Source organism: Argopecten irradians, chromosome 5, assembly GCF_041381155.1.
Source record: "Argopecten irradians isolate NY chromosome 5, Ai_NY, whole genome shotgun sequence".
Taxonomy (NCBI): domain Eukaryota; kingdom Metazoa; phylum Mollusca; class Bivalvia; order Pectinida; family Pectinidae; genus Argopecten; species Argopecten irradians.
In genome coordinates, this window is record NC_091138.1 from 31,617,335 (window position 1) to 31,643,720 (window position 26,386).

The 26,386-nt window shown below is 37.8% G+C and overlaps 1 protein-coding gene across 15 annotated transcripts in view; it reads right to left on the minus strand.

Moving 5' to 3' along the window:
* Positions 1-677: 677 nt before the first annotated feature.
* Positions 678-26,386, minus strand: part of LOC138323535 (collagen alpha-1(XXIII) chain-like) — an 89,117-nt gene continuing 63,408 nt past the window's right edge. For 8 of the 15 annotated variants that reach the window (XM_069268196.1, XM_069268190.1, XM_069268189.1 and 5 more), the window contains 9 exons: positions 26,057-26,092; positions 25,351-25,386; positions 24,825-24,869; positions 21,878-21,940; positions 20,565-20,636; positions 19,935-19,988; positions 17,185-17,271; positions 16,178-16,268; positions 678-3,762 (listed from right to left, as the gene is read on the minus strand). In XM_069268196.1, the coding sequence (XP_069124297.1) occupies positions 16,206-16,268; positions 17,185-17,271; positions 19,935-19,988; positions 20,565-20,636; positions 21,878-21,940; positions 24,825-24,869; positions 25,351-25,386; positions 26,057-26,092 (456 nt within the window). In that variant the 3' untranslated portion in view covers positions 678-3,762; positions 16,178-16,205. The remainder of the gene's footprint in view (positions 3,763-16,177; positions 16,269-17,184; positions 17,272-19,934; positions 19,989-20,564; positions 20,637-21,877; positions 21,941-24,824; positions 24,870-25,350; positions 25,387-26,056; positions 26,093-26,386) is intronic. The other 7 variants (XM_069268193.1, XM_069268192.1, XM_069268202.1 and 4 more) reach the window with 4 other exon arrangements.

Sequence of the window (26,386 nt, forward strand, 5' to 3'; positions counted from 1 at the left end):
AAAATAAATAGGTTTACAGTATACAGGAGGATTGCTTCTCATCATTCACAGTAACTAGGTTGCAGATTGCTTACTCAATATTTTAACCACATTAGCTTAGACCAGTTTTTCTCAGCTTCCCAACAAGAGGCCCAAATGGCCTGTATTACCTGCTTGTGGATTGCAATGATTGAAAAAAACACTGTAAAAGAAAGAAGAGGATTTTTAAAGAATTTGCTATATTTCCCCTACAAGAACACATTACCTGGGTATGCATTACCGGGGTATCTTTCCAAAAAATATAAATATCCTTTGGTGGAGAGTACTTAACTTTGTTGTTGATCTGAGGTTATGTAGATGGCGCTCTAATAGGATGAGTGATTGCATCCTCTTTGGAAAAACTAATACTGTAAACAAACTTTCTTTTCCAGCTATTATATTTCGCGATTTCCATTTCACAAGTTCGCGAAAATCAACATTTATGGATTTAAAAATGGAATGGATATTCATATCAAGTCAAGAGACGTTTATATCAATTTGCAGAGATAAACTTTTGCACTTTTACATGTATTGCGAAAGTAAAGCACACACGAAAGAAAATTTGTTTATAGTACTGCATAAAGTGTTGGGGATAGAAAAATATATGTTATCATGACTTTAACTTTATAAAATAATCAGAAAAAACAAAAACTCACAGATAATATGTTAGTTTTTTTTTATTTAATGAGCATTGCATTTCTACATAGAATGAGTGATATCAGCTACAAGGAGTGAAAACCAAGGTTTTTAGTACATAAACAAAACCTTAGATCAGTTCTATTCCTGTTCCTGGAAGTCAGAGGTTTAATATCTAATCTTTGACCTTACGGCTTTTATGTTAGATTAATATCTCCAATGTGAAGAGTCACAAAATAAAAGTATGAAACAGTTGACCTCATTAGAGATATCATAGGTATCAGGTCAAAGGTTATGTGTTTTACCTTGACTCTCACTCCAATGAAAAAACTCAATCCTTGTGTTTAAATGTTGAACCTTGACCCTTGGATCAAGGGTTAAATTTTGAATCTTGACCTTCACTTTGTAAACAATACCTCAGTCTTTGGGTCAAGGAGTTAAGTTTTGAACCATAACCTTTAACATTTCAGTTTTTTGGTTAATTTTGAACATTGACTTTCACTTTGTACGTAACACCTCAGTTCCTGAGCCATCTTGCTGACCTTACACAGGGTCAAAGTTCAACACTAACACTTCCGAGGTTAGGGGTTAAATGTTAGCCCTACAATTGTTCCTGATTACATGTGATATATAGTAGATAATGAATCAGAATCTGCTTAACGAGATAAACTTGTATTACAGGTAATGCCATAGATCACTTGCACACATGTGGAACACTTATATGGATAAAAAAAGTGCAATTTTACAAGAAATTCACAAATTCATAGCGAGTTTAATTGCTTTTGTAACAGAAACAAAATGAAATATAATTGACACAGTGGCACAATGTATATTCAAATAATCAATGAATTTTCTGAAATTAATTGAATTTCAATACGTACATGAGGAGATACAACTTTTACATAGAAGGTGCCTCAATTCACAGAATGTATTTCAAGATCAAATTTTTCTTTTTTCTTCATGCTACCTGGAAATTTAAGATTTGTTTCCTATTTTAACTTCAAAACTTATACCAATAACCACTGAAGTATTATCAGTATATCATGATGAAATATATACAAACAAGAGCCTCTCATTCAGATCAACAAGTGCATGTGAAGAAAAATGGAAAAATTAATTAATATCATCAAATTACTGTAGTACCCAAGTTTATTCCAAACATTGTATGAGCACAATATGTGATGTGGTGTAGAATGATCTGATTATGGTTATGAAATACAGATATAAATACATATATGATTTATGAAAATCACTAAGTAAAAGTCCATTTTCAATTACAGTGGTAATTTGTTGAACAAAAGTAAACATAAAAAGAAATTTTTTAAAAATAAATGAAAGATTTTTTTGTGATGGTTCCTCTTTAACGATTTTAAAGTAAGGAAAAATGATAAATTATATTACTTAAGTCTTTTCATACTTTCTCCTCGAAAAAGTTATTTTGACCTCTGGGACCTCACCTTTAATTCAAAACCAAATTATCAAATAATCCTAAATTTGTCAAGACATACAATTAATGCCATTTTGATTTTTGTCATATGAAAATAAGAAATTTTGTACTCTTTCAAGCAATAGACATAATTATATAAACACATTTAACAATAATATGAAATAAAATGATTAATGTTAAAACTGAATATCATTACATCTTCTGTACAAAATTTAACATTGGCCTCAAAATTTACATATGAATTTGCAAATATATAACAATAAAGCAACAACACATACAATCATTTATATACTATATACAAGAGGTAAAAACTCATATTTTGTTGTTCCTATATCACCCCAACCTGCAATATTTTACAGATTATTTTTTTTTTTTTTTTTTTTTAAAATTCCTATCATTTTAATTAAAATTAATTTTAATCATAACCTTGATGCAGGTATTTTCTTTTCTCAATTGTAATTAACATTTTGTCAGCTACCATAATTAAAAACCAGAGCAACACAGTAGAGGAAGCAGAAGGATCTATCCACTAACTTTCCAAATTTGGATTATCCAAGTTTTAACTGATAACTTCCTTGTAACTACAGTTTCATAAATCTTACAAAACAAACGGATCTAAACATAGCTTCCCTGGAATGATACTGGTACTAACCACTAAACAAACTATTCACTATCTTTTAGGGGTAGAATGTGAATAAAATTTTCCTTTTATTGAGAAGTAGGAAATAAGAAAGATTTTTTTTATCTATATCTAAGGGAACATATAAACCATACAAATCTGCTTCATAGTAAAACTTGGCTTCTCTACAGTAATCATCCTCTATTATAACACACTGTCAGATAAGTAGGATTATCTGCCCTCAAACTAAGAAGTTATAAATACATTATACCTGGACTTGATATGGCAATTATGTAACAGGTGCTTATACCTGCTAGGACTCAATGATGTAAAGTTCCATATAGACCAACCCTGTTACAACTCCACATCCCTGTATAAATTTATATAGACCCACCCCTGTACAACTCCGCAGATCAATTCCTGTACATCTCCACTTATGCCCACCCCTGTACAACTTCATTTAGACCCATCCAATGTACAAATCCAATTAGAACCACCCCTGTACAACTCCACTTATGCCCACCCCAGTATAACTCAACTTAGACCCACCCTTGTGCAACTCCCACCCCTGTGCAACTCCATTTTGACCTACTCAATGTACTGCTCCATTTGGACTCATCCCTGCACAACTCCATTTAGACCACTTCACAGCTCTATTTAGACCCACCCCTTCACAACTCCACATAGACTCACCCTTGTACAACTCAATTAAGACCAACCCCTGTACAATTCCATTTAGACCCCACCCTGTAGAACTCCATTTAGACTCAATCTGACAACAAGCATATTTGGACTCCATGTAACATACTCTCTCATTCCTTTTGTTATATAAAAGAAAAATTCAAATAAAGTTAATATACATTAGTAACCAGAAGAAAATAGTAACAGAAAAAAAGATGAAGTATGATAAAAAATAATTTTTGCCGCTTTGTCAGTCCGAAACGTGTCAAATAGAGAGTATCTGTCCAAAGTTGGTCCTTGTAACATGGAGTTCAGGCAACTTCATATTTAGTCATCTTCTTGTCTCCTTGGATGTTTCTCACTGTAACAAAAAAAGGTGTTAGTTTAATTAATAACAAAACTTGATTTTGTTATACAGGTTTTATTCTGTTTTCCAATTACTTGTTAATAATAGTAAAATATCATCAAATACAAGCATTACCTATTTAAATAGATCAGCAAAATTTGGTAAGGTGTGTAGATAACCTGTGTACAAGGGCCAGGTAAATCTGGTCAGCTGAAGGTAGTACCTGTGTATAGGGACCAGGTAAATCTGGTCAGCTGTGGGTAGTACCTGTGTATAGGGACCAGGTAAATCTGGTCAGCTGTGGGTAATACCTGTGTATAGGGACCAGGTAAATCTGGTCAGCTGTGGGTAATAACTTTGTATAGGGACCAGGTAAATCTGCTCAGATGTGGGTAGTACCTGTGTATAGGGACCAGGTAAATCTGGTCAGCTGTGGGTAGTACCTGTGTACAAGAGCCAGGTAAATCTGGTCAGCTGTGGGTAGTACCTGTGTATAGGGACCAGGTAAATTTGACCAGGTGTATTACCTGTGTATAGTGACCAGGTAAATCTTGGTCAGCTGTGTGGTAATACCTGTGTGCAGGGACCAGGTAAATCTGGTCAGCTGTGGGTAGTATCTGTGTATAGGGACCAGGTAAATCTGGTCAGCTGTGGGTAGTACCTGTGTATAGGGACCAGGTAAATCTGGTCAGCTGTGGGTAGTACCTGTGTATAGGGACCAGGTAAATCTGGTCAGCTGTGGGTAGTACCTGTGTATAGGGACCAGGTAAATCTGGTCAGCTGTGGGTAGTACCTGTGTATAGGGACCAGGTAAATCTGGTCAGCTGTGGGTAGTACCTGTGTATAGGGACCAGGTAAATCTAGTCAGCTGTGGGTAGTACCTGTGTACAAGGGCCAGGTAAATTTGGTCAGTTGTTGGTAGTACCTGTGTATAGGGACCAGGTAAATCTGGTCAGCTGTGGGTAGTACCAGTGTATAGGGACCAGGTAAATCTGGTTAGCTTTGGGTAGTACCTGTGTACAAAAGTCAGGTAAATCTGGTCAGCTGTGGGTAGTACCTGTGTGCAGGGACCAGGTAAATCTAGTCAGCTGTGGGTATTACATGTGTATAGGGACCAGGTAAATCTGGTTAGCTGTGGGTAGTACCTGTGTATAGGGACCAGGTAAATCTGGTTAGCTGTGGGTAGTACCTGTGTATAGGGACCAGGTAAATCTGGTCAGCTGTGGGTAGTACCTGTGTATAAGGACCTGGTAAATCTGGTCAGCTGTGGGTAGTACCTGTGTATAGGGATCAGGTAAATCTGGTTAGCTGTGGGTAGTAACTTTGTATAGGGACCAGGTAAATCTGGTCAGCTGTGGGTAGTACCTGTGTATAGGGACCAGGTAAATCTGGTCAGCTGTGGGTAGTACCTGTGTATAGGGACCAGGTAAATCTGGTCAGCTGTGGGTAGTACCTGTGTATAGGGACCAGGTAAATCTGGTCAGCTGTGGGTAGTACCTGTGTATAGGGACCAGGTAAATCTGGTCAGCTGTGGGTAGTACCTGTGTATAGGGACCAGGTAAATCTGGTCAGCTGTGGGTAGTACCTGTGTACAGGGACCAGGTAAATCTGGTCAGCTGTGGGTAGTACCTGTGTATAGGGACCAGGTAAATCTGGTCAGCTGTGGGTAGTACCTGTGTATAGGGACCAGGTAAATCTGGTCAGCTGTGGGTAGTACCTGTGTGCAGGGACCAGGTAAATCTGGTCAGCTGTGGGTATTACCTGTGTATAGGGACCAGGTAAATCTGGTCAGCTGTGGGTAGTACCTGTGTATAGGAACCAGGTAAATCTGGTCAGCTGTGGGTAGTACCTGTGTATAGGGACCAGGTAAATCTGGTCAGCTGTGGGTAGTACCTGTGTATAGGGACCAGGTAAATCTGGTCAGCTGTGGGTAGTACCTGTGTATAGGGACCAGGTAAATCTGGTCAGCTGTGGGTAGTACCTGTGTATAGGGACCAGGTAAATCTGGTCAGCTGTGGGTAGTACCTGTGTATAGGGACCAGGTAAATCTGGTCAGCTGTGGGTAGTACCTGTGTATAGGGACCAGGTAAATCTAGTCAGCTGTGGGTAGTACCTGTGTATAGGGACCAGGTATATCTAGTCAGCTGTGGGTAGTACCTGTGTATAGGGACCAGGTAAATCTGGTCAGCTGTGGGTAGTACCTGTGTATAGGGACCAGGTAAATCTGGTCAGCTGTGGGTAGTACCTGTGTATAGGGACCAGGTAAATCTGGTCAGCTGTGGGTAGTACCTGTGTATAGGGACCAGGTAAATCTGGTCAGCTGTGGGTAGTACCTGTGTATAGGGACCAGGTAAATCTGGTCAGCTGTGGGTAGTACCTGTGTATAGGGACCAGGTAAATCTGGTCAGCTGTGGGTAGTACCAGTGTATAGGGACCAGGTAAATCTGGTTAGCTGTGGGTAGTACCTGTGTACAAAAGTCAGGTAAATCTGGTCAGCTGTGGGTAGTACCTGTGTAGGGACCAGGTAATTGGTCAGTGTGGGTGAATAAATCTGGTCAGCTGTGGGTAGTACCTGTGTATAGGGACCAGGTAAATCTGGTCAGCTGTGGGTAGTACCTGTGTATAGGGACCAGGTAAATCTGGTCAGCTGTGGGTAGTACCTGTGTACAAAAGTCAGGTAAATCTGGTCAGCTGTGGGTAGTACCTGTGTGCAGGGACCAGGTAAATCTAGTCAGCTGTGGGTATTACATGTGTATAGGGACCAGGTAAATCTGGTCAGTGTGGGTAGTACCTGTGGGTATACTGTGAACCAGGTAAATCTGGTCAGCTGTGGGTAGTACCTGTGTATAGGGACCAGGTAAATCTGGTCAGCTGTGGGTAGTATCTTTGTATAGGGACCAGGTAAATCTAGTCAGCTGTGGGTAGTACCTGTGTATAGGGACCAGGTAAATCTGGTCAGCTGTGGGTAGTACTGTGTATAGGGACCAGGTAAATCTGGTCAGCTGTGGGTAGTACCTGTGTATAGGGACCAGGTAAATCTGGTCAGCTGTGGGTAGTACCTGTGTATAGGGACCAGGTAAATCTAGTCAGCTGTGGGTAGTACCTGTGTACAAGAGCCAGGTAAATCTGGTCAGCTGTGGGTAGTACCTGTGTATAGGGACCAGGTAAATCTGGTCAGCTGTGGGTAGTACCTGTGTACAAGAGCCAGGTAAATCTGGTCAGCTGTGGGTAGTACCTGTGTATAGGGACCAGGTAAATCTGGTCAGCTGTGGGTAGTACCTGTGTATAGGTGTACAAAAGTCAGGTAAATCTGGTCAGCTGTGGGTAGTACCTGTGTATAGGGACCAGGTAAATCTGGTCAGCTGTGGGTAGTACCTGTGTATAGGGACCAGGTAAATCTGGTCAGCTGTGGGTAGTACCTGTGTATAGGGACCAGGTAAATCTGGTCAGCTGTGGGTAGTACCTGTGTACAAGGGCCAGGTAAATTTGGTCAGCTGTTGGTATTACCTGTGTATAGGGACCAGGTAAATCTGGTTAGCTGTGGGTAGTACCTGTGTATAGGGACCAGGTAAATCTGGTCAGCTGTGGGTAGTACCTGTGTATAGGGACCAGGTAAATCTGGTCAGCTGTGGGTAGTACCTGTGTATAGGGACCAGGTAAATCTGGTCAGCTGTGGGTAGTACCTGTGTATAGGGATCAGGTAAATCTAGTTAGCTGTGGGTAGTACCTGTGTATAGGGACCAGGTAAATTTAGTCAGCTGTGGGTAGTACCTGTGTATAGGGAACAGGTAAATCTGGTTAGCTGTGGGTAGTACCTGTGTATAGGGACTATATAAAAAGTATAGACGAAATTACAGGAGATGGGTGGGAATGAAACACATTTTGATAATGCACACATTATTGTATCTGGCACTGACTTCTCGAAACAAAAGCAATGACTTAAGTCAAAACTTCAGGTTTTTCTTCTGATGTAACTATGAAAATTTTTGACTCCAGTTTATCTAGAAATCAGGGCCAGACTAGAGTAGCCATACAAGGTCAGTGTCCTGTCAGGACTGGTCAGGTGTGCTGAATCAGCAGATTAAGGTCTCTATTACCTGGCCATTCCCCAGTAAACCTATATGTTAGCTTTAAGCACCTGACAATCACTCAGTCGTAAATTGTTGTTTGAGCCTTCGGTCATTAAACCCCAGATAAAACCAGGCACTCACCTTGTTGATAGGGATAACTTACATAATGTTTGACAATAGATAAATACATACATGTACCAGCCAAGGGGCCCATGAGTGACATATATGGTCACTACATGCACTGCCCAACAAGTGCACAGAATGGACAAAGAGTGTGGGTGGGGTGTGTGTGTGTGTTAGGTCCAGTTTTTAGACATGAAATTTGCATAGAAATATTCTGGTATGAGGGGGAAGGAGGCTGAGGGGGGGGGGAGTAATCAGGCAATGACACAGTACCATTTAGTCCAAGACAAAAAGGAGGGTGAGAAATGCTTTATTACCTTAGTTAAAAGGAGGGGTGGGGTTGTGGTATTAATTAGTCTAAGTGGTGGAGAGATAGGGTGGGAGGCGTAACCAAATTTAGGGGAGGGGTACAGAAGAAGTTGTATTTATAGCCTACATATATGTGAGAGGTGTGGGGTGGGGGTTTGCTACCAAAACTAGGGGAGGGGTATGGAAGATGTTGTATTTATAGTCTACATAGATAGAGATGTGGGGTGGGGGTTTGTTACCAAAATTAGGGGAGGGGTATGAAAGATGTTGTATTTATAGTCTACATAGATAGAGGTGTGGGGTGGGAGTTTGTTACCAGAATTAGGGGAGGGGTATGGGAGAGGTTGTATTTTTAGTCTACATAGATAGAGGTGTGGGGTGGGGGTTTGTTACCAAAATTAGGGGAGGAGTATGGGAGAGGTTGTAGGATGGAGGTGTTGGGGATTGGGGGTTTGTTACCAAAATTAGGGGAGGGGTATGGGAGACGTTGTATTTATAGTCTAAGAGGATGAAGGGGTGGGGGAGTGTTTTTTTTCCCCAAAATTAGGGGAGTGGTTTGAGAGACGTATTTATAGTCTTAGAGAATGGAGGGGTGGGGGAGTGGGGGTTTGTTACCAAAATTAGGAGAGAGGTATCGGAGACGTATTTATAGTCTTAGAGGATGGAGGGGTGGGGGAGTGGGGGTTTGTTACCAAAATTAGGAGAGGGGTATGAGAGACGTATTTATAGTCTTAGAGGATTGAGGGGTGGGGGAGTGGGGGTTTGTTACCAAAATTAGGAGAGGGGTATGGGAGACGTATTTATAGTCTTAGAGGATTGAGGGGTGGGGGAGTGGGGGTTTGTTACCAAAATTAGGAGAGGGGTATGGGAGACGTATTTATAGTCTTAGAGGATTGAGGGGTGGGGGAGTGGAGGTTTATTACCAAAATTAGGAGAGGGGTAAGAGAGACGTATTTATAGTCTTAGAGGATTGAGGGGTGGGGGAGTGGGGGTTTGTTACCAAAATTAGGAGAGGGGTATGGGAGACGTATTTATAGTCTTAGAGGATTGAGGGGTGGGGGAGTGGGGGTTTGTTACCAAAATTAGGAGAGGGGTATGGGAGACGTAGTATTTATAGTCTAAGAGGATGGAGGGGTGGGGGAGTGGGGGTTTGTTACCAAAATTAGGAGAGGGGTATGGGAGACGTAGTATTTATTGTCTAAGAGGATTGAGGGGTGGAGGAGTGGGGGTTTGTTACCAAAATTAGGGAAGGGGTATGGGAGACGTAGTATTTATAGTCTTAGAGGATGGAGAGGTGGGGGAGTGGGGGTTTGTTACCAAAATTGAGGGGTATGGGAGACGTAGTATTTATAGTCTAAGAGGATTGAGGGGTGGGGGAGTGGTATTAATTAGTCTAAGTGGATGGAGAGGTGGGGTGGGAGTTGTTACCAAAATTAGGGGAGGGGAATGGGAGACGTTGTATTTATAGTCTACATAGATTGAGTGGTGGGGTTGGGTGGGGGAGTGGGTGGGGGGGGGTTATTACAAAAATTAGGGGAGGGGTATAGAAGATGTATTTATAGTCTAAGAGGATGGAGTGGTGGGGAGTGGGGGTTTGTTACCAAAATTAAGGGAAGGGTATGGGAGACGTTGTATTTATAGTCTATAAGTAAATAAAAGGGTGGGGTGGGGGTTTGTTACCATAATTAAGGGAAGGGGTATGGGAGAAGTTGTATTTATAGTCTAAGAGGATGAAGAGGTGGGGGGTGGGGGGGGGGGGGGGGATTTGTTACCAAAATTAGGAGAGGGGTATGGGAGACATAGTATTTATTGTCTAAGAGGATTGAGGGGTGGAGGAGTGGGGGTTTGTTACCAAAATTAGGGAAGGGGTATGGGAGACGTAGTATTTATAGTCTTAGAGGATGGAGAGGTGGGGGAGTGGGGGTTTGTTACCAAAATTGAGGGGTATGGGAGACGTAGTATTTATAGTCTAAGAGGATTGAGGGGTGGGGGAGTGGTATTAATTAGTCTAAGTGGATGGAGAGGTGGGGTGGGAGTTGTTACCAAAATTAGGGGAGGGGAATGGGAGACGTTGTATTTATAGTCTACATAGATTGAGTGGTGGGGTTGGGTGGGGGAGTGGGGGGGGGGGGGTTATTACGAAAATTAGGGGAGGGGTATAGAAGGGTTTGTTACCAATAATTAAGGGAGGGGTATAGAAGATGTATTTATAGTCTAAGAGGATGGAGTGGTGGGGAGTGGGGGTTTGTTACCAAAATTAAGGAAGGGGTATGGGAGACGTTGTATTTATAGTCTATAAGTAAATAAAAGGGTGGGGTGGGGGTTTGTTACCATAATTAAGGGAAGGGTATGGGAGAAGTTGTATTTATAGTCTATAAGTAAATAACAGGGTGGGGTGGGAGTTTGTTACCATAATTAAGGGAAGGGTATGGGAGAAGTTGTATTTATAGTCTATAAGTAAATAACAGGGTGGGGTGGGAGTTTGTTACCATAATTAAGGGAAGGGTATGGGAGAAGTTGTATTTATAGTCTACATTGAAAGAGAGGCGGGGGTTTGTTACCAAAATTAAGGTAAGACTATGGGAGACGTTAATGTATTATGTCTATGATGGAGCGGTGGGGGTGTGGCTTTGTTACCCAGGCAGAGTAACCCAAGAAAATAAGTTTTTTATTGTTTGATTTAATGCAATTGAAGGATGCATCAGGTTAGGTGGATGTAAGTTAAGGTGTACTACAGAAAAATATCAGCGACCTGCTGTCAGTACCTGGGAAATGTCCCACATGGGATATGAACTAAGAAACCCAGAGGGTTACCACTTGTGGTGATATATCTGTTGTGACATATTTTACCAATAACACACCCCCTTTAAGTTAGGAGTGGGGTATGTACTAGTTTAACTACAGAAGATGGAGAGATGACTTTAGAATTTATAAGCTAAGGTGGTCGATAAGGGGAACAGATGGGTGGGCTGAACAATGGTAATTTCCCAACTACATAAATATATACCATTAAAATTCTACAACATCCCATAGCCATATTGTAATTATGTATTTACTATACATCTTATTCCCCACCACAAGCTCTGTCACTTCTTTGAAATTTCAATCTGGTGTAATCTGATTCCCCAACAAAAGCTTTGTCACTTCTTTGAAATTTCAATCTAGATCTGGTGTAATTACAAGGTGATACTTACACAGTCCATACAATTAACCAACAAAGAAGCCTTTAATTGACAAATAAACATTATAACACCAAAACTATTACTCCCTGCCAAAATGTCAGATTTTCTATGTTTTTCTGACCTGAAACCAGTTTTTCAACATCAAAGTACAAAGCTCAGTTATTGCTTTGATTGTCACAGGGCCCAGAGGGAGTCCTTTGTTGACTGCTACACACTTGTTTGTTTATTTTGTCCAGGGATAATGACCACAGGTGACTTGGTCAGTCTGCAGACTTACAGGGTATACTGACATGTAATGGACTACACTAATGACCCATTGTGTTGTAGATAAATATAGAATGACCTTGACACAAGGACAAACTAACTTCAAAGAGGTGTAAAATACACAGCTATGTCACCTGTACAACAGCTAACACTGATATATAAAATTAACTCCCAACGACACTATTTAAGAATTTATATGACAAGCGGTCTCTTATTCAGGAGATCAAACAGGGTTATTTATATCACTAATCAATAATTTTCCCTTTAACAAAATATGCTAAGACATAATAGAAACAGAATCGATCTGAAATATTGTTCTTGAAGAAGAGGATGGATCAGTTTTAATTATAGAACTAAAATGGGGTGACCCCCCCCCCCCCCCCCCTTGCCCCCCCCCCCCCCGACAAGAGGCCAACGTGGCCTGCTTTACTCTCCTGTATATTAAATTTCTCATACATTTACAGCTACTTCTCAATTTAAGGGACTTTATAATTCTATTTCCTGTATCTCCCTTGGGAAGGCTGTCACCTTTGTTACTGTAGCGTTATTGGAAGAGTTTGATCATCAGTGACCAGGAAACTCAGTCAATAGAGCATCTGGCTAGTGTTTGGAGGTCCGAGGTTAGAACCCTGATCTGGTTGCTACATTTTCTCCTCTCCTTTTAACGAGTTTGCAAATCCCTGTTTCAAGCATTTGAAGTACGCTTATAAGGTATGTGCAAACTTGCCAAGAAAAAAGGGAGGGGTATAGCGAAATTGGACTGGGTTGATCGGGGTGTTCTCTGAACGCCAACATATTTATCAACAATAGGAAGGTGTTGTTTTAGGAAACAATAGGAAGACGATTATATACTGTTTCATATAAGCTGTCTTTATTTTCACCTGTAAAGAAATTTACCTGTAATTTAATCAGTATCACAGGTAACATTGGTGGGTTTCGGAAAATAATTCCTTCGATATATTCCTTACAATATACAATGTATATAATGTAATGTAGAAAATCGGTAAATATACATAAAATCATATACATTTTAAATGCTAAGAATTAATAAGGAGCTACATGCGGATTACAAAGAACAATACATTTTGGGTTCCAGGTGAAATATTTTTTTTTACAAATCATATCTCAATTTTATCAGAAAACAGGTTTCTTGAACAGTGTATATTTTAATGTAACAGTATTCTGTATTGACATAGGAGTTCTCCAGGGCTACATTCTTAGCCAACTTTCATTTTATGTGACCGTGCATAGTTGCTTTCTTTTATTGCATAGACATACAAGTATAAGTATTTGGTTAGAAAATGAGTGGAGGAAAACAATATCATAAAAGTTTAAATTAATTTTGTCGAAAATTTTGACCTGTTGATTATAGTTTAAGTTGGTAATCTATTGAAGCCGACACAAACACACATACATGATGTTTTCTAAACATTGGTAATAATATGTCATATCATTTCTTATGTGTTATAAATTTCCTTATGTGTTATAAGGGGCTTGTTATGCTATGGCTATGCAATGTGTGTGTTGAAATTTATAGATTGAATATTAGATTAACAAGAGATCCCAGAGGGATCTTGGCGCCCACCAAAGAAAGATCTATGTCTGACAATGGAAAGAGGGATCTTTTCCCTGCTTTTCAAACTTTTTCAAACACATGACATATAAAATTTGAGACAGATCGCTATAGTACTTTCTAAGAAATAGTGGTAACAAACTTCAACAATGAAATCTAAGATGGCGGCCGGTTGGCCATCTTGTTTACCGATCAGTCCCGAAAGGCATTATGCATCAGTCCTAAAAGGTACTATGCACAACTAGGGTACAAGGGGAACCTACACATAAAATTTGAGAAAGATCCCTTCAGTACTTTCTGAGAAATAGCGGTAACAAACTTTAACAATCAAAATCCAATATGGCCGTCGGTCGGCCATCTTGTTTACCGATCGGTCCCAATTAACAATATGCACAACTAGGGTCCTTGGGGAACCTTCATATGAAATTTGTAAAAGATACCTTCAGTACTTTTTGAGAAATAGCGGTAACAAACTTTAACTATCAAAATCCAAGCCATCTTGTTGACCGATCGGTTCCAAAATGCAATATGCACAACTAGGGCCCTAGGGAAACCTATATATGAAATTTGAGAAAGATCCCTTCAGTACTTTTTGAGTAATAGCGGTAACAAACTTTAACTGTCAAAATCCAAGATGGCCACCTGTCGGCCATCTTGTTGACCGATCAGTCCCAAAAATGCAATATGCACAACTAGAGTCCTAGGGAAACCTGTACATAAAATTTGAGAAAGATCCCTTCAGCACTTTTTGAGAAATAGCGGTAACAAACTTTAACTATCAAAATCCAAGATGGCCGCCTGTCGGCCATCTTGTTGACCGATCGGTCCCAAAATGCAATATGCACAACTAGAACCTAGGGGAACCTATATATGAAATTTGAGAAAGATCCCTTCAGCACTTTCTGAGAATTAGCGGTAACAAGAATTGTTCACGGACGGACGACGGACCACGGACGAAAGGCGATTTGAATAGCCCACCATCTGATGATGGTGGGCCAAAAATGTCGCCATATATTTCAATATGGTGGCCATGTTCATTCAAATCCTTGTTATAGTTTTTTGTGACAGGACTGAAGATACATAAATTCTATTATTATATTTTCATAGATATTAACAGAAACATGTATCATATATATGTGTTTCTGATATTAATTCTGAACACTTATTGAAATAACAAGGACATAGTCATTCAGATCCCCCGCCAATGGAGATATCAAAGCTGAAGTAAGTTTGATTGTGGAGACTTATGTGTATGAAAAAAAAACAGGAAAAAGGAAGTTGAGCTAAAGAAAGATGGAGTATAATTCAAGTAGAGCGGGGCTGCAATTGTTGAATCAGGTATACAGCCTTGACATTTATATTAGACTATATACACAAAGATGGATAGAGTTTTGCAAAGTAACATTTACAATGATATTTTCAGCAATGTTTCCATGGTAACGGAAAAAGTGCAAAAAATGAAAACCTAAAAATAGCAAAAGGTACTACTAGACCATAAAAAAGAATGTGTCTATGAAGTTTCGTGGCAATATCTCTGCTGGTTTTAGAGTTATGCTCCGGAAATGAACCTGCTACAAAAATATGATATTTTCAGCAATGTTTCTATGGTTACAGAAAAAAACACAAAAAGTGAAAACCTAAATATAGCAAAAGGCACTACTAGACCATAAGAACAATGTGTCTATGAAGTTTCATGGAAATATCTCTGCTGGTTTTAGAGTTGTGCTCCAGAAACGATTCTTACACAAAAATCTGCCATTTTCAGCAATGTTTCCATGGTTACAGAAAAAAGTACAAAAAGTGAAAACCTTAAAATAGCAAAAGGCACTACTAGACCATAAGACTAATGTGCCTATGGAGTTCCGTGCATATATCTCAACCGGTTTTCCAGTTATGCTGCGGAAACGAACCTGGTACAAAAATATGATATTTTCAGCAATGTTTCCATGGTTATGGAAAAAGTGCAAAAAATGAAAACCTAAAAATAGCAAAAGGCACTACTAGACCATAAGAACAATGTGTCTATGAAGTTTCATGGAAATATCTCTGCTGGTTTTAGAGTTGTGCTCCGGAAACGATTCTTACACAAAAATCTGCCATTTTCAGCAATGTTTCCATGGTTACAGAAAAAAGTACAAAAAGTGAAAACCTTAAAATAGCAAAAGGCACTACTAGACCATAAGACCAATGTGTCTATGAAGTTTCGTGGAAATATCTCTTCTGGTTTTAGAGTTGTGCTCCGGAAACGAACCTGGTACAAAAATATGATATTTTCAGCAATGTTTCCATGGTTACGGAAAAAATGCAAAAAATGAAAACCTAAAAATAGCAAAAGGCACTACTAGACCATAAGACCAATATGTGTATGAAGTTTCGTGGAAATATCTCTACTGGTTTTAGAGTTATGCTCCGGAAACCATTCGTATGGACGGACGGACGGACGGACGGAACCCATTTGTATATCCCCCGCCAACTTCGTTGGGCGGGGGATAAAAATCAATGTATGATAATCAATATACATTTAGATAAGTATCAACACAGGTAACTTTTACTGGTAAATTTACCTGTTGGCATTGGGAATCTTTTAGGAAAAAGACTGTTACCACTGTCACAACAAACTACCCTACAGGTAAATCCAAAATGTTGGTGTTCAGAGATACACCCGGTTGATCATCGGTGGCCAGGTACCTAAGTAAGTAGGGTATTCAGCTAGTGTTTGGAGGTTCCAGGTTCGAACCCCGGTCTGGCTGCTACATTTTCTCCTATTACAACATTTATTCTCCAATCCAAAGGTATGATTCAAGTTTTATCAGAATTATGCTAAAAAGGCTTGGCGACCTAGGAAAAAACCCCACTGACTTACAGAAGAAAACTTGGAATCACACTGATGAAGTTATTGCTTGACCTACCTGTATGGTTGCCCACTTTGTAATCATGCTAATTGTACGGACATCCAGGTACAATAACACCGTTTTGATCAACGGAACACCCACTCTCACCCTACAAACAAAATGAGTCTGCACTGTCTGAAGGAAATCTCTGTATGGAGAAACAATCTATTTCTCTGTAAGTTAGTACACAACACCAAAAGCTCATCAAAACTAACACCAAAGACCCCAATCATCTCTACGGCCAGGAGTTAGAATCCACCAAGCAACAAGGGGAGACAATCATTATTAAACCTACAAAATCGGCAGCGTTCTTTCAACATTAAGCATTATTACAACCACTGCTGATGATGGCTGATGTGTTAGTTAAGCAAAAGCAATATATAAATACCACGGAGGAGGGATGGAAGCTATATCGATTTGTTCCGCTGCGGGAATCTTGCTGTTGTGTCATATACTGTGCTTAAAGGGGTGGGGAATGGGATAGGATTTGGGGGAGGCGAATTTTTGACTTTCTGAGCTAGTAAGATGTCACACTCGACATTTAAACCTTTTTGATCACCTATACCATCTATAGACAATTCCAGTAAAAATGTCTATGAATATCCAATATTTTCAGATTTGCAGATCATTAATGCATGGTCTGCATAGCTACTTAATTCTGTACCATACTGTATCAGTGAAAAAGAATAATGTTATGTTTGTATATTATAAGTATTTTTTTTTATAAAACCAGATATCAAGGCGAGTCCTTCTCATTTTAAAACCAATTCTGCTAAACCTGGTTAGAACACCATAGTTACACCATATTTATAGAAATGAAATATAAAATTATGATACTGGTACTACAGTGTATATATATTGGTATTGTGGAATTAGATAAACTAACAATTACTGACCAAGTCAATGCACCCCACATCATAAATTTTGGCTTACTATAAACAGATATGGATCGTTATACATGATAAATCTCTTATATCTACAAATATGGCGTAACCATGGGTACTTGGTTACCATGGTTACCATACCTTAAAGGGCGGTTTGTTCCATCCACACCCTGGGAGAGGGAGCCCATTGTCCCCTATTGGACAGGGAGCATCCAGTCCAGGACTGCCCTGTGTGTTAAAATGTTAGCATATACAACATCAAAGCTTAAAGCTGTTAGAAGCCAGACCAAGTTGTCCTCAGATTTGGTGTTTTTATTTGAATATGGTGCTATATACAGTCAAACCTGTCTATAAAGACCACCCGAGGCACAAGGGAAAGTGGTCTTGATTACCTTCATGGTATAGGCACAGGTCAAATTGCGTTATAAATGGCCATTGGGATAGTTTTAATAAGCATGTGGTCTTTATATAGAGGTGGTTACTAAGGCAGGTTTCACTGTATCATAACTCTTACTTCTTTTATAATGTATCATGTGACAGAGCACACGATTCTGTAATTCAAATAATTGCCTCTACTATGGAACAAACCTAAACAACTGAATTAGAGTCCAACATTAACAACTGATAGTACAGTAGTTTATCAAGTCAAGTAATTGATACATGTAATATATATACAGTATCATGGCTAGTATTTTACAAGAGTTACAACAGTATCTAGATTTTAACCTCAAAACATTCACTTCCCATGAAGATCATTTTTAAAGTATATGCGGGTACTTTTACTTTATAGGTCAAATGCAAACTTGCAGCCTCAGCAATTGGGAAAATTGAAGTTTTCGTGAACATGTCAACCAACAAACTTTGAGACGCTTCTTGATAAACCATTTGTATACACCCTCAAGTATGAGAGAATTGTGTATAATAACCTTTCCGGAGTTCATAAATTTGGTAAAATTAACTCACTCACCCCTGAAATTTCATAATAGACTGGTCTAGTCTTTGATTTAGTAGATCCTAAATGTGTTGTCAGGGGTGAATGAGTTACTAGTTATAGACACACTATCTGAAGACAACAGGTTATTAATTTTTTATATTATTAACAAATATATGTCCTTCACCAAGTTTTGTTAAATATGTTAAAGGTGAACTTACAAGGCCTTTGTTGGCTAGTCTTTAAGTACATGTACTGATAATACAGATGCAACCGACAAATCAATCCATCTGGGTACCGCATGGGACTTTGTATTTTGCATAGTGTATGCTAGCTATAGGTACACGTGCGTTTGTAAGCACGTGGCATGGCTACATAGATGCCTGTATAAGTCAATCAAGGTAACTTAACAGGATAATTCATTACAGGTAAATAAGTTATCTACCTGTGTCAAGATAATTCAATGATACACCTGTGTGTAAACGACCTTGGGTACCACTTGACCTTGTAATTTCACCTTGTACATATTTTTTACAACAGAGAAAAATACAGCAGTGCAGATAACATAATATTTACTCGGAGATAATAGAATGAGATATAATGGTCAACAACCTTCATTCTACAGTTTTATATATAGTCAAAGCATAGCTAGATTACTCATAGCGTCTTGGAAGATGTTCTTTCAGCAAATTTTATAAGAATTTTCGTGTGGTTTGTTTACCTGAAATTGACAAATTCATAAACCATGGCAATAGTGCAACTTTTTAATCTTTTGAGAAAGAATTAAAAAATTAAAAAAAAAAAACAAACACATCATCATCAGAAAAAATAAATGTCTGTGAAATTATTATACAACACAACTTCAAATAAAGTTCTAGATTTTGCCAAAAATTACACATTTAATATTGGATTCGAGTTGAATAAAAGGTAAAGTATTCAAGTTGAATAAAAGGTAAAGTTAATATCTCAAACTTAAGTGGTTTTTTAAAATCATTTTGATGATTATATAAGAATCATTTTACACCAGACATTTTTGTTTTCTGTAAAACTTTTTTTTTGTTTTTCAAAAGCCATATATATTAATCTCAATAGTGGCAATGGTTCTTAAAACACAGGCAAACATATTTTGGTTATAGTTATATATCTAGGTATAATGTAGCTGTATAGGCAAGGTGATTAACTTATTCATCCCTGAACTTTCATAATGGACCGGTTTAGTCTTGCATTTAGAAGAGCCTAAATGTGTCGTCAGGGGTGAATTAGTAAAAGAACAGCTTTTGTAATTAAAGCACAGGTTCAGTCCAGTTTCAATCAGTTGTTTCAGGGGTACAGGGGTAAACAAACAATTTAGTCAACCAATTTTTTCCTCCAAATATGAAAAGGAGTTAATATACAAAACATTTTTGTTAAACTTACTGTAATTTTGACATAAAAAGAGACTAAATTGTTCATTTTAAATACAGGATGACCACAACATATAGGCAAACATGTAACAAAACACTACACATGTAATGTGTACCGTAAAGCAACTCATTTTCAAACTTTATGTTGAGATTTTACATGATTTAATTTAGCAATGTATAGTTTAAAGATCTACTGTACTCGTAATAAAATTCTTTTTGCTTTGACTAATTTTGGCAAATTCTAACCACCTGCAAAATTTAGCGTAATAGCACATGACACGAAGTTGGTTTACAATAATTTACAAATTATAAACAATATTAAAACACATGTTTATATCTTTTTTTTAAAACAAATTTGAAATTCACATTATTCTTTTGAGCTGATGATGATAAAAAGTAAATACATAATGTACACATGTAAATGAAATCATAACTACAAAAATCAGAAATTACATTTCTCAGCATCAGTAATTTATCCTTACATTAAACAGCAGACTTACATGGTTTTTTAATACAAGATAGCTGATGGTTATACTAACAATATACTATAAACTTACCGTCTCCCCCATTTCGCCCTTTAATCCTCTTCTGCCACGCTTTCCTCGAATTCCCTACAACAACGAACAATCATCTTACTATTTTGTATTTGCATATTACAGAGTTGTCTGCCCTTGTGGGTATAGGTATTGATTGTGATGTCATGTTATTGCGAGCGTAATGTCATAGTTTTCAGAGAAAACAATGTGAATTTTGCTCTGAAACACATGACGCCACCATGGATACCTACCAGCAAGGGAGATGACTCTGTAATATACGAAGATGGAATAGAAATATCAGATCAAATGATATCAGGATCACGATTGATCATCATGAGCTTTGGGAAGTCATATTAGCCTTCCAACCATGAGGCTTGATGGCTAAGTGGTAAAGGTGTGTGACATTCTACCACTATAGGCCGAAAACATCGTCAAGATGACCATACAGACTTATACATCACATCAGCGTTAGGTGATACAAGTATAATGCAAGAATTGTCCTAGCCTCTTTATCAGTTTGGAAGTTGATCCATCCAAATATTATTAGATGAACTAGAATCAGAAGAATAAAGACAAAAACAGAACATAAATTCAATTACGTAATTTTGACCTAAATGATTTTCCCGATGATTCTGTCTTAAGTTTACTTACCCTGTCTCCTTTCTCGCCCTTACATGTACAAGCCTCAGCTCCGGTTGTTGTTACTACTGGTCCAGGAGGGCCCTGATCATGTTAAAGTAGACTGTAAGTTTGGGGGTAATATATACAACATCAACAAAATGATTAAATTTTGAAGCTGAATGACTATTATTATTATTACTTATGTGGAGAGTTATCTGCCCCTGTTAGAGAGTATACTCATTCTGATGCTACATGCTTCTATGATAGTTATGCAATAATTCTTTATTATAAAATGAAAAAGAAAGAATAATGAAGATATCTGTCATCTAACAATACATGTACTACCATAATGAAGATATCTGTCATCTAACAATACATGTACTACCATACTTACATCTTTTCCTACAACATATATTGTCAATTTTATCATACATATATTTTCAAATTAAATTTCAACATATAAATACACTTTTGATCAAAACTGAACTTGGTGTCATATACATATACATTTGTACACTGCAGTATTTACTCTGGTACACAACAATGTTAGTCTTAGCGCTGTATAATGTTAACTTTGATACAATAGTTAGTTAATAAACAGAGTTATCTTTTCTTGAGTACTGGACTAAAAAGTTTAGTTTGTTCTCAACTGTACACAAGTCCATGGCCACAAATAAGTCTAATCTGATACAGGATATTTGAAATATGACAACATCCTCAATACCCCAGATCGGGCATTTCCCACCCCCCCACCCCCAGATTTTTCTGCTGTCAGATTTATTATGAGATTGTCCAGGGATGGATATAGCGACAGTGATAGGGATGGATATAGCGATAGTGATAGTAACCCCTGGAGTATTGAGGATGGTACAACAGATACCTGGTAACTATATCTATAACATTATACCAAAGATGTTGCATGCATTGTATCCACCAACCTGTAAACTTTAAAGTGGTTGAGGTAAATATGACAAAAATAGATTGAACACATATCATAATGTATAGAGTCTCAGAAACTAAACTAATCTAGTCATTTAGTTGGACAATCATAGTAGCTAAAAATGCTGCAATTGCCAAACTTGCTCCTCCTTGCACATGTACACATTATATATGTCAGGAATGAAATGGAAAATCATGTGCAATCTTCGGTCGGTAAGAAACCTACAATCTAATAATCTATGAACCCATACAAAACTTTGATCTTGAAAATTAATCAAGAGTAACTTTCGATATCATTATTTAGCATTGTAAAACTTTCTATTCCTGGCAATTTAAATTCTTGCATTCTTCAATTTTCCTATAAGTGTCACATGACCACCAATGTGTCACATGACCTATCTTACCATTGGCCCCACACTTCCTTCATTTCCCTGTGACCCCTTGTCCCCTTGTGGTCCTGCTTCTCCCTATATCAAAACAAAAATTATGGTACTCTCAGTTAATTCATCTATCGTAAACACATGTAGTATGTCTGAAACGCTGGTACTCTCCTTTGAATCAATTTTGCATTTCCTTTGCAATATGACATTATACTTGTAGCTAAATGGCGTAGAACTTCTCAGTATATATATATTTTACAACATATATTCTTCTCCTTTGATCGTCTTTGGCAATTATGAGTAACTGCTATGAAACGTGTCGCAACAATGACCATGATGATGACACCTGTACAATACAGGTTCAACTGAATTATCTTGATGATCACAGGGGTCAAATAGGCTAAAATCTGTCACTTCATATGGCCTTAACCAAGGAAATTTATCGGTTTAAAATTTTAGAGGAAATCTTAATTCTGACAACAATCATACCATATGATACGGCCATGCATTCAAATAGTAGTTTGGCATATATAAACTATATAAGTGGTGACAAAATTAAAACTTTTTTTCATATTGGATACAAGCATGGCATTGTTGAAATAACAATGAACAAGAGGCCCATGGGCCTTAACGGTCACCTGAGATAGAATATATAATGAAACAAGTAATGAAACAAATTAAAGACATATAAACACTATATGCTGGGCCTTGAGGTTGGTCAGTGATTTATAAATTTGACTTTTTAGACTATGAAGAGTATTTGCTTCCATCAAACCTGTGAACTTAGAGGTATTTTTTGAAATTTTAATCATTTTGACCCTGTTTGGTCCTGCCCCTCTGGTCCCCTAAGGGGTCATCGAGGACGGATATGGATGTTAAGATGCTATATCTTAGGCTAATAATTCTAATCAAGTTTGACTAATTTCCTTTGAAAATTGGGCAAATAATGTTCACAAATATGTTTTTCCTATATAAACTAAAGTAAACTTGACCCTCTCCCCAGGGGGTAACGTGAGACCCCAAGGTCATATAATTCACAATTTTTATAAAACACCTTAAGACCTTTCCATCTATAATTATTTGTTTTTGTTTCTACTATTTCCAGAATTTTAGAAGATTTTTGAAGTTTTAGCATATTTGACCCTTTTTTAGCCCCGCCCCTCTGCCCCAAGGGGGTTGGCCAGGACCACTGTGGATGTGATATTAAAATGCTATCTCAGGCTAATAATTCTAACCAAGTTTGACTCATTTCCTATGAAAATTGAGCAAAAAATGCTCATTAATGTGTTTTTCCTATATAAACTATAGTAAACTTGACCCCCTTCCCAAGGGAAAACATGAGACCCCAGGGTCATATAATTAACAATTTTTATAAAACAAACTTTAAGACCTTTTCATCTGTAAAGTGTATTTGATTCTACCATATCCAGAATTTTAGAAGAATATTTTGAAGTTTTAGCCTGTTTACCTTTTTTGGCCGCCCCTCTGCCCCAGGGGGTCAGCCTGGACCAATATGGATATGATGTTAAAATGCTATCTCAGGCTAATAATTCTAACCAAGTTTGACTCGTTTCCAATGAAAATTGAGCAAAAAATGCTCATAAATGTGTTTTCTCTATAAAAGCTATAGTAAACTTGACCCCCTCCCCAGGGGGAAACGTGAGACCCCAGGGCCATATAATTCACAATTTTCATAAAACACCTTAAGACCTTACTATTTATGAAAAGTATTTGATTCTACCTTTTCCAGAATTTCAGAAGAAGATTTTTGAAATTATAGCCTATTTGACCCCTTTTGACCCCGCCCCTAAGGCCCCTGGGGGATCAGTCATGGAAAATTGGTTAATAGGATTCAATGGCCATCTCATACTGATAATTCTGACAATATTTGACTCATTTCCTATTACAAATGATCAAATAATACTCAAAAATGTGTTTTCCCTATATAAACTATAGTAAACTTAACCCCCTCCCCAGGGGGAAACCTGAGACCCCAGGGTCATATAATTCACAATTTTTGTAAAGGACCTTAGGACCTTTCTATCTATGAAGAGTATTTAATTCCATCACATCTGTGAGTGGAGAAGAAGATTTTTGAAATTTTAGTCAATTTTACCCCTTTTGGCCCCTCCCATAGCTCCCTGGGGTATGGGGACCATATAATTCACAATTTTGATTGGCCTTATGCCTTAGAAGGTTTGTGCAAAATTTCATTGAAAATGCTTCAGCGGTTTTGGAGAAGAAGTCGAAAATGTAAATTGTTTACGGACATACGACGCACGACGCACGACGACGACGACGGACGACGACGGACAAAAGGCGATTAGAATAGGTCACTTGAGACTTCGTCTCAGGTGACCTAAAAATGTGTTTTCCCTATATAAACTATAGTAAACTTAACCCCCTCCCCAGGGGGAAACTAGAGACCCCAGGGTCATATAATTCACAATTTTTGTAAAGGACCTTAAGACCTTTCTATCTATGAAGAGTATTTGATTCTACCACATCTGTGAGTAGAGAAGAAGATTTTTGAAATTTTACTCAATTTTACCCCTTTTGGCCCCTCCCACAGCCCCCTGGGGGGTGGGGACCATATAATTCACAATTTTGATTGGCCTTATGCCTTAGAAGGTTTGTGCAAAATTTCATTGAAATTGCTTCTGCAGTTTTGGAGAAGAAGTCGAAAATGTAAATTGTTTACGGACATACGACGACGACGACGCACGACGCACGACGACGGACAAAAGGCGATTAGAATAGGTCACTTGAGACTTCTTCTCAGGTGACCTAAAAATTGGTGATTCAATGAGTAGAAAATTTAAAATCACTTTGATTTGAAATGTGTCACAATTTCAGTTGCCAAGTGCACACAATTTCCTTTCAAATATTTCTGATAGTGAAATTTATCATTTTAAAGGCGTCACATCAACTCCAACCTTTGGAATTTTGTATTTTAGCACACATGACTTACAGGCAATCCCATTGGTCCAATCAGGCCGCGATCACCTTTTTCTCCCTGGTAACAGTAAATAATCATGACATGTCACACAAACGTTTAAAGGACCATCTTATAATAAATATTAGTCTAATATACTACAATATAACAATTTTACAGGTGTCGGAATGATATTCACAAAATTATAGAAATGAATGAATTGTCATTTACAGTTCCTGAGCCTCAGTCAATATTTTTTCTTTGGTCGACATATCCATGTATCGACCTCATCAAAATGCTATATTTGTATAGTATTTAAAAGTTCCATAGTTCCATATTCAATATTCTTTTTCCTTGATTAAAACAAAAGAATGAAATTTTGATTGCTTCATCACAGGGTCTTTGTTACACGACAATGTCTGTCATGGTTACGATACATGAAGAGATCAAGCTGTTTTACATCTCATTCTCCTGTGTTCTATATATATATATCAGGTTATCTTTTCTCCTAGAAATCCTGAAATAACCCTGAGAAGTATGTTTTGTTGATATATTTACTCACCCCATCACCTTTTGGTCCAACTGGTCCTCGCTCACCCTAAAACAAAATAATTCTAGAGTTCAAAATGTACAGCAGATAAAATCAGGTTCTATCAAGCGCCTCCTTTATTTGTTTCAGTTTTAGTGCCCTGGGCAGCTATTGGGTTGATTATGGTCAATCATTATGTTACCTGTCTCAATTTACTATCATTAACTAATTCACCCAGAAACTTTATAATGAACTGTTCTAGCCTTTTAATCGGATGAGTTCAATTGTGTCTTCAGGGGTGAATGAGTTACATTTGGTGTCTTTTTTAACCAATATTTCAGGTGGCCTGGGTGTTAGTTATGATAAATACAGTACACATATTGATGTTAAACTATCCTAGTAGGATTCCCTGAAATTGATAAATAATATGTTTCACAATATGGTATGAAGTATGACATTATTGGCCCTCAAGTGTTTAATATGCTACTACTACATTGTATATGCTCTGTCGAATTGAAATCAAGGGAAGTAACTCTGACAGATAGGAATGGATATTCCGTTGAAACTCAGTAGAGTTGAAAACAAGGCAATGGCCATGATAAGACTTCGATGTTATAATATCAAAACAATAATACTAGATATATCTAGTTTGAAATTATACAAATGCAAGTTTAAACAATAATAATTCACAAATGTATGATAGGACAGCATGCTGTAATATGATTACAGTAAGAATTACCTTTATACCTGGGGCACCGTCTAATCCCATTGGTCCCTGTAGCACAAAACAAGTCACATGACTCACAAAGGATGGTTGGAATGACAAGCATTATAGTTCAAACAATGCAACAAATATGATGAAGATGCAGGTAAAATGGTCAGACATTTGATAAAAAATTCAGGTAAAATGGTTGCTTTGATAATAATTCAGGTAATATGATCAGAAATTTGATAAACATTCAAGTAAAATGGATAAAAAAATTTGCATGATGATCATTCATGTAAAATTGGTTGACAAACATTCAGATAAATTTGGCAGAATTTGATAAACTTCCAATCAATGTAGATA